This window comes from Tupaia chinensis, unplaced genomic scaffold (assembly GCF_000334495.1).
Source record: "Tupaia chinensis unplaced genomic scaffold, TupChi_1.0 Scaffold143099_1, whole genome shotgun sequence".
In the NCBI taxonomy this organism is placed as follows: domain Eukaryota; kingdom Metazoa; phylum Chordata; class Mammalia; order Scandentia; family Tupaiidae; genus Tupaia; species Tupaia belangeri.
This window is the reverse complement of record NW_006202943.1, coordinates 63,095-73,202: the sequence shown is the minus strand read 5'-3', so window position 1 is coordinate 73,202 and position 10,108 is coordinate 63,095. Positions and strand designations below refer to the sequence as shown.

General features: G+C 37.9%; 1 protein-coding gene across 1 annotated transcript in view; it reads right to left on the bottom strand.

Moving 5' to 3' along the window:
- The window catches only part of LOC102500137 (rho guanine nucleotide exchange factor 9-like), a 107,944-nt gene that overhangs the window by 86,864 nt on the left and 10,972 nt on the right, over positions 1 to 10,108 (bottom strand). The window contains exon 2 of the mRNA XM_006163791.1: positions 482 to 714. Within this exon, the coding sequence (XP_006163853.1) occupies positions 482 to 714 (233 nt within the window). The remainder of the gene's footprint in view (positions 1 to 481; positions 715 to 10,108) is intronic.

The window sequence follows — 10,108 nt, the reverse complement described above, 5'->3', positions numbered from 1 at the left end:
AAAGAGGACCCAGAGGGCAAGAGGGTTTTAAGGCAGGGTTTTCAGTCACAAGGAAAAGAAACAATGAATCTCAAGTAGATGTCCTACTTTCCCTGCTCCTACCAAACCCAACAAGTTGGGCAGGCTGTTATCAGGACATTTAAATCTATCAAGAAAAGTGGAAAATACAATTCAACAGAAAGTTGACACATTTGACTGAGCTTAAGACTGAAAACCAGGTTACAAAGTCCCTTAAAGTAGGGCCTAAGCTGTATGATAATGATGATGCATATTAATTTTGTATGCATATTGGCTTACTACTTTACAGTTAAAAGTAGTAAGCATTTCCTCACTTTATACAAACAGTAAGCAAGAACGCATCATTCTACTTTGCAGATAAGCCAGCAGAAGCTCAGAAAAGACAAAAAGACATACATTCTTAATAAGAACCAATGCATAGAAGAGGCTCCCTTCCTCACCTCTCAATTCCTCAAGCCCTTACCTATGGTCTTGGGCAGTATACTTGAGGAGCTCAGCCAACTGTAAGGGATACTTGCAGATCTTCTGCACTGGAGTCAAAAGGAAACCATCAATAGCAATGTCAATCATCTGCTGCAAGAGGCGGCAGGCCTCAAAGAAGTGCTGGTAGCGGCTGTCTTTCATCAGCTTGGAGAGCTCCATACAGGCATCCAGATGGTTATTACAATACTCAGAGTATATCCAGAATCCATCTTGCTGTAAGCAGAGGAGAAAAGGAAAGGTTAAGGCTACTGAGGACCCCAGAAGAAGTCTTGAAGTAATAGAAAGACAGATCCAGTACTATACAGGAATATTAAAATTATATCTATGTCAATTATCTGTAAATTGACTCATAATTTATTAATAAAATACCAAAATAAATTATTTGGTAACTAGACAAGCTAACTGTAATGTTCAAATAGATGGGACCAGCAGATGGCATAACAGTTATGTTGCTGGACTCCCACATAGTCGACAGAGGTTCGAGTACTGGAACTAGTGGCTTAAAACTCATGTCAGGCATTTATGTACGTGTGTGTGTGTGCCCAAAATCCTGAGAAGAAAATGAATGGAAAAGGACTGCAGCATGGCCATCTCCATAGGGGATGATTTCTTGCTTTCTATCTCTCTTTATTTGGCAAACGCACGCATCCTATAGCAAAAATCTCTTTAAAAAATAATAAGGGAACCAGCAGTTAGCGTAATGGCTATGTCGCTGGACTCCCACGTAGTCGACCGCGGTTCGTGTCCCGGACCCGGTGGCTTAAATCTCACGCCGGGCGCGAGTGCGTGCGTGCCCAAGATCCCGAGAGGAGAATGGAGGAGAAGGGATTGCGGCGTGACCATCCCCCCTGGGGGGTGATTTCTCGCTTTCTGTCTCTATGTCTCTCTCTGTCTGTCTGGCGAGCGCACGCGCCCTACAGTGAAAATCTCTCTAAAAAAAAAAATAAATAAAAAAATAAATAAATAAATAAAGCTCATATAGGGCTAAAAAGTAGAAACATTAAGAAAACTGAAAAAGAAGAGTAATGAGTGGAGACTGGCCCTAACAGTAGTTAAGTGCTGGTACCTGTTCATAAAAAGATAGATCAGAGACTCTTCTCATATAGCAGAGAAAAGTTTTAAATAAACTCTCACTGAGAAGAGCTAGAAAAGCTTAAAAAAAAAAAACATACAGCAGACCACCTGTGGCTGGAAGCCTTTATAGGTGGGACCCCTGGCTCATCCTCTCCCCCACTCACCTTTGGATGCTCAGGTTCCTGCTTGGGACTTTGAGACAATCTTGTGCTCCTCCCTGCCCCATATGGACACCTGTACCTGGAAGGCTTTACATCATCCCCTTCCCCATTTACCTTTTGTACTCTCACGTTTGTTGCTTGGGACTTTAAGACAGTCTTGTGTCCCTACTTGCCCCATCCAGACACCTGTTCCAGTGAAGGGCCTTGCTGTATGGCAGGCTGCCTACAACTGGAAGGCTATACTGCTGAGAGCCATGGCTGATCCCCACCCAAACCTGCCTTTGAACTCTCAGGACTTTGGAAATTTCTATAGTATGTGGCATATGTTGCACACCATGCAATCTCTTCTTTGTTCCTGAACTGAAGCTTAGAGGCTCAATATCAGGCACACCTGTTCTCTACAAACAGGGAGGACTTTGGGTCATCGAGAACCAGTGATAACAGTGCAAAGTGCTGGTGAGCAATGGGGAGGTAGAGCAGAAGAGATATCAGCAATTGCCTACTCCTGCATGCCTTTGAATGCTCAGAGATATGTAGAAGAATTTAGGAAGGAATGTATAGATCACCAGATGACTAGAAACCATCACAGAGGCGCAAACAATATGAGCAACCAACAAAATGTCTCTCTCCCAAGGGCAAACATCAATTCCTCATCAGCCATAAAATACACAATTGAACTTGTGTAAATGTCAGATAAACAATTCAGAATATTTATATTGACCAAACTAAATGAGATGCAAGATTAAACAGACAATGAGCTCTAGGAGATAAGGAAGGCTCTTCGAGATTTGAAAGAAGAAATAGACACAATAAAAAAGAATCAAATAGAATTGTGAGAGATGAAGAATGTGATACAAGAAATTAAAACCTCCCTTGAAAGTATTTAAAGTAGATCAAATCTCAATTGTACAAGACAAGATTTCTAACTTAGAAAAAATTATCAGAAAGACTGAGAAAACAACCATGAAAAATGAGGATAATTTGGAAGAAATACTAGACACAATCAAGTGCTCAAACATGGGATAATTGGAATCCCAGAAGATGAAGAAAATAATAAGAGTATTGATCATTTATTCCATGAAATCCTGGAATAAAACTTTCCAAACCTAGAGAGGGATTCAAATATCCAGACCGAAGAAATACATAGGACCACAAATAGTCTCAATCCAAGAAGAGCCTCTCCAAGATACATCATAGCCAGATTGACCAAAACCACAGACAAACACAAGACACTAACATTGGCAAGAGAGAAACATCAGGTTACTTACAAAAGTTATCCTAACATTGGACTTCTCATCAGAAACAATGCAGGCAAGGAAAGAATGGGGAAATACTGTCAAAGTGTTAAAAGAAAAAAAATATTTCAAACAAGAACACTAAACCCAGCAAGATTATCCTTCATATGGGGAAAAAAAAAAGATAAAAACATTCTCGGATGAAGAAAACCTAAAAGAATGTACCAATTCCAGACCAGCTCTTCAAAAAATTCTGAAGGGAGTGCTATACCAGGAAAACTAAAGTCAGACAGACAGATATAAGAGAAAAAGAAAACAATCAAGAAAATGGCTCACTTAATGATAGGAACATGTTCAGAAATATTGATAATAACGTTGAACATCCATGGTTTAAATGCTCCAATCATGAGACACAGACTGGCTGAATGGGAAAAAAAATCATGTAAACCCTCTATCTTTTGCCTACAAGAAATGCACCTTACGGATAAAGACATACATAGATTAAAAGTAAAGGGAGGGAAAAAGATATTCCATGAAAATAGATACCAAAAAATGGCTGGAGTTGTGATACTGATTTCAGACAAAATAGGCATTGAGACAAAAACTTTAAGAAAAGACAAAGAAGGGCATTATATAGTAGTAAATGGAATAATTCATCAAGAAGACATAACACTTATAAATATCTATGCACTCAACTCAGGAGCACCTAAATATGTGAAGGAAAGACTGCTAGAGCTAAAAGGAGAGATGGGTTGCAACACTGTAATTGATGGAGATCTCAACAGCCCATTATCTCCTTTAGACAGATTGATGAAAAAAAAAAAAAGCAGAAAGATACAGGACCTAAATGATACTATAAATCAACTGGGCTTGACAGACATCTATAGAACTTTCCACCTTAAGACTACAAGATTATTCATCATGACCAGGTAGGCTTTATTCCAGGGATGCAAGCTTCGTTCAACGTATGCAAGATCATAAATATAATACACCATATTAACAAAAAGAAATATGAAAACCACATGATCATTAAAATTGATGCAGAGAAAGGATTTGATAAATTACAACATACCTTCATGATTAAGACTCTTAGCAAGATTGGTATAGAAGTGTCATTTCTCAACACAATAAAAGCCATATATGAAAAACCTATATCTAACTCTTATACTGAAAGGGAAAGGCTAAAAGCTTTTCCACTAAAAACTGGTACTAAACAAGGCTGACCATTTTCTCCACTTGTTTTCAAAATAGTACAGGAAGTCTTAGCCAATGCAATCAGAAAAGAAAATAATATAAAAGGCTTTTAAATAGGCAAAGAAGAGTTGAAAATATCTATTTGCAGATGACATGATGGTATACTTACACAGTACAATGTCAAAATACAAAATCAACATCCAAATATTTATATCATTTCTGTATATGAACAACAAGTTAACAAAATGGATCTGATGAAAGGAATCCCTTTTACCATAGCCACAAAATGTATAAGATACCTGGGGATAAGCCTAAGTAAAGAAGTCAAAGACTTTTACAAAGAAAACTAGAAAAATCTTTTAAAAGATATTGAAAATGACACAAAAAGGTGGAAGGACACCCCATATTCCTAAATTAGTATTATCTGCTGATGCTATTTTATAGTTTTATCAACTGGACTAGGGAGAAATGTTTGTCTGTTGAAATATTCATTTTGTAAGCTAAATAATGTGATTGAATGTATAAAGGAAAATGAAATAAAATGTGAAAAAAAGAATTAATATAATCAAAATGGCCATTCTACTCAAATGAATCTACACACTTAACACAATTTCAATCTAAATACCAGAGACATTGTTCATAGATCTAGAAAATAAAATCATAGAACTCATCTGGAATCATAAAAGACCTTGTATTGCTAAAGAAATCCTGCACTAGAGAGTGGAGTGGGTGGCATCTCACTCCCTGACTGCAAAATATACTATGAAGCTGTGATAATCAAAACAGCATGGTATTGATGCAAAACCAGAAAGGTGAACCAATAGAATAGAATAGAGACCCCAGTCATAAACCTCAAAACTTACAGCCAACTGATTTTTGACAAAGGATATCAGTCAATTCAGGGGGCAATGGAAAACCTCTTTAGCAAATGGTGCTGCAAAAACTCGGTATCCACCTGCAGAAAGATGAAACTGAATCCCTGTCTTTCACCATTAACAAAAATCAACTTAAAATAGATCGAAGATCTGAACCTAAGACCTGAAAGTATAAAACTATTGGTGGAAAATACTGGGGAAACTCCGAGAAACGTTGGGTTAGGCAAAGACTTCTTAAATAAATAAGTCCCAAAGTATAGGCAATAGCCATTAAATTAGATAAGTCAGACTATATCAGATTGAGAAGTTTCTGCATAGCAAATTATACAGTAATTAGTGTGAATTGACAACCTTTGGGATGGGAGAACATTTCTGTAAACTGTGCCTCAGATAAGGGACTGATATCCAGAATACACAGGAACTCAAGTGGCTTACCCAGGGGTTGTGGGGGAGGGGATTAACCCAAATAAAAGATGGGAAAATGAGGTGAATAAAATCTCTCTAAGGAAGACATATGACAATCCAAAAAGTGTATGAGGAAATGCTTAACATCCCTTAACATAAGGAGATGCAGATAAAACCACAATGAGATACCACCTAAACCCTGTCAGGTGGTGAAGATTAAAAATACAAAAAATGAAAAGAGCTGGCAGGGCTGTGGTAAAAGAGGAACTCTCCTACATGTTAGTGAGAATGTAAGTTGGTCCAGACACGATGGAAAACAATATGGAGGTTCCTCAAATATCTACAAATAGAACTACCATTTGATCCAGCAATCACACTTCTGGGTATCCATCCAAAGCACAGGAGAATCGTTAGTCAGAAAAGCGCTTGCACATGTTTATTGTGGCATCATTCATGATTGCTAAGTCATGGAACTAACTCAAATGTCCACAAGCAGATGAATGGTTTGAAAAAGTGTGGCACATGAGGGACCAGCAGTTAGCATAATGGCTACGTCACTGGACTCCCACTTAGTCGACTGCAGTTCGAGTCCCAGACCCAGTGGCTTAAAACTCATGCCGGGCGCGTGTGTGTGCGTGCCCAAGATCCCAAGAGGAGAATGGAGGAGAACGGACTGTGGTGTTGCCATCCTCCCTGGGGTGTGATTTCTCGCTTTCTATCTCTCTGTCTGTCTCTGTCTGGCGAGCGCACGCACCCTATAGCAAAAACCTCTCTTAAAAAAAAAAAAGTGTGGCACATGAGATAAGCAGATGGCATAATGGTTATATTGCTGGACTCCCACATAGTCAACCATAGTTCAAGTCCTGGACCTGGTGGCTTAAACTCACACTGGCACATGTGTGTGCATGCCCAAGATCAGAGATGAGAATGGAAGAGAAGGGATTGCAGCATGGCCATACCCCCTAGGGGCTGATTTCTTGCTTTCTGTCTCTCTGTCTCTCTCTATCTTTCTGGCAAGTGCATGTACCCCATAGCAAAAACCTCTCCAATAAAAAAAAGAGAGAGGGAGAGAGAAAATGAAAAGTGTGGCAATAAAAAAATAAAAATTAAAAAAAAAACAAGACTTTGGCATTTGATAGAAAGTAGTTGAATGTGGAAGATTTATTGCTGAGTGAAGCAAGCCAGCTTTGAAAGAAAGATATTGTATGTATCCACTTAATATATAGTGACTATCCACACTCTATAGTAGAGATTGTAATACTGGAGGATATAAAAGCAGTTAAAATAGTGATAGACACTGAAGACAGTGTGTAACAGTGGTGCAGGGGAAGAAGAAGAAGTATAGAGAAGAAAATCAGGGAGAAAAAAATAGAGAAGCATGATATTTGTGGGACATAGTAATAATATATTGCCTGTTAATGATAACATATATAGGATTCTCAACTGGACTAGTCTGAGAAGTATTCATGCTGTGTAAATTCTCTCTATAAGCTAAATGATGTATAATGATTGAATGTTTAAAAAATAATAATAAAATAAAAACTGATTGGTAGATTGTTTTTCTGACGATTCTTATAAATATATATCTGGGTTTCACCATGTTTCTTTGGCCTTTGAGAAGATGCTAAAGCAAAAGTAATCCAAGACCTGCACTTTTAATTAAAATATGAAATGTTTTCAGCATTCCTTCTATGAATGAATGGCATTCAAGTTTGTTTAAAAACTCTACTCGTCTTTTAGCAGAGCCTGAAATAAGAGATAAGTATCTAAAGGTTAATCTCTGTAGCTTCTTTTTTTTTTTTTTTTGAGAGATTTTCACTATAGGGCACGTGCGCTCGCCAGACAGACAGAGAGAGACATTAGAGACAGAAAGCGAGAAATCACCCCCCAGGGGGGATGGTCACGCCGCAATCCCTTCTCCTCCATTCTCCTCTCGGGATCTTGGGCACGCACGCACATGCGCCCGGCGTGAGTTTTAAGCCACCGGGTCCAGGATGCGAACCGCGGTCGACTACATGGGAGTCCAGCGACATAGCCATTACGCTAACTGCTGGTTCCCAATCTCTGTAGCTTCTTAACAAGACTCAAAAGAAAAAAGCATAAAGGACTTTTCAAAAGACTATAAAATCTCTCATTTGCATGTGTATGTGTGCATGCATACATGTTATACATGTTGCATGTCTATGTGGTTAAAAAGCCTTAAGGAATTCCATTCAATCTGGTTTATAAAAAACAGAGTTCATGGGACCAGCAGATGGTTATGTTGGTGGACTCTCACATGGCTGACCATGGTTTGAGTCCCAGAATGGTGTTTTCAAACTCATGCCAGGCACATGTGCATGTGTGCCCAGAATCTCAAGAAGAGAATGGAGGATAAGGTATTGCAGTGTGGCCAGGCCCCTGGGGGGTGATTTCTCACATTCTGTCTCTCTGTCTCTCTCTGTCTCTCCAGGAGACACAGGCATGCCTGATAGCAAAAATATCTTTTAAAAAAAAGTTCACTCATACAAATTAATGTAAATGCTTTTCATGTTCATATGACTTCAGTAAATAAGCTGGCTTCAAATATGGTAAAAGAGTTTACTAAGTGAAGATTTTCACAATTTCCTGAATATAGTTTGTCCATGGTTTTATTGATCAGGTAACATCATGCTCGTATGAATATGATTGGTTTAATAAAACAGCTGGTATTCATGTGTTTTGTTTTGCATTTTACATGGTAGGTATCTAACAAAAAAATGGGTTCTTTACTAGCTCTTTACGGCTTTAGTTTTGGTGCCAACAGACACTGAGTTAGCCCTTTTTCATCTGCAAAGTGCTTGGGAAATTTAACTTTCATTTTCTACTGACAGTTAAGTAGTAAAATTTTGCAGTCTTTGAGATGGTTTCCTCAAAATCAAATTATAAATTAAGATCTTTGACCTCAAAATAACTTTTTAATGTTTACAAAGGACCCCTGAAACATCTAAAATAAAGATGTTAAATCATTCAGGCTTATTTTCATATGTTAAATGATAAAGGGGAGCATTGTCAAACTGTGTCATTTTAATTTTTTGTGTAATATTTGAGTCATACTACAGCTATATGTATGTTCATATTTATATATGTGTTGTATTCCAAAATGATTTGAGAGTCCCAAGAATCCAGAGCCTCAAATTATTATATCTCCATAAAATATCTCTTAGGAAAAGTAGCTTAACAGTCCAAGAGGTAAGAACAGGATATATTCAATCCAAACATTAATTACTGAGGGGAAAACATGTATGAGCATGTATGCGATTATGTACATATATGTAAATTTGTATACAAGGGAGGGAATGAAGAGAAGATCGAGAGAGGGAGAACATGCTCAAATGGTAAAACAAAAGTGGTGAAGTGCTAACAATAGGTGGATCTTGGTAAATGGTACAGTCATATGCCGCACATGACAGATTACATATATGATGGTGATGGCAGTCCATAAAATTATATTAGAGATGAAAATTTTCTATTACCTAGTGACATTATAACCATTGTAATGTCATATGCAACACATTATACATATGTTTGTGGTGATAGTGTGAACAAACCTACTGTGCTTCCAGTCATATAAAAGTATAGCATATAAGATTATATATAGTGAATGATACTTGATAATGATAAGTGACTAAATTACTGGCTTATGTAATTTACATATTTTTGTTATTTTAGAGGTATCCCTTGTATTTACATTTATTTTACAGACTGGCTGAATAAGCCAGGAAATATGTCTCCATCAAAGGAACAGAGTAACTTCCCTCCATCTCTCCTAAAATCTGAGGATGCTACCAAAATGTCAGAGAAAGAATTTAGAATCTTCATGGTGAACAAATTCTATGAGTTGGAACAGAAAAGAGACAACAAACTCCAGGAAATTACTAAGTCCTTCCACGATATGAAAGAAGAAATGGAAACTCTGAGAAAGAATCAGATGGAGCTATTAGAGATAGTCTGTAATACAGGAAATCAAAATCTCTTAAAAGTATTAAAACTCTATTAGACCATGCAGAGGATTAAATCTCCAATGCAGAAGATAAAAACTCTAACCTAGACTCCCATCTTTAGACCCATGGGCCAGGAACTGTGAGGGAGGACTGCCCCCTGAAGCTCCAGTCCCAGGACCCCTAAGCCAGAAACACCTCTGTCAGCCAGGTACACTTTTTTTCTCCTTCTCCTCTTCTTTCATTTATAAATTTCTCTCTTCTCACTACCACATAGGAAGGCCATTGGACCTACAGATACCCCACTCCCATCTTTCGACCCCTGGCGAAATCGCGCACCGCATGCTACCGGCGCATGACTTTTTCTTTATTTCTTTATTTTTTAATTATTATTTTCATCCCACTTATTTGGTCCTTACTCCCTTTATCTACACCATACCTGGAAGTTTAGATAGGTCTAGAATTACAGTTCAGAAATATTCTAGTATTTTAAGACTCTCTGGGATCATCCCTTTCACTGAAACCACCTGTGAAGGAGATACTTTTCTTTGTACAGTTGAAGGGAATACTTTTCCTTTGATCACATTGCTAAAAATAATAGAAGAGAGACTTTGAGAGTCTTTATTCTGCAGCCAAAAGAAAACACTCTTGTTCCTATTCGAGGAAACATTCTCTTAAAAGGTATTTCAAAGGGAACACATCTC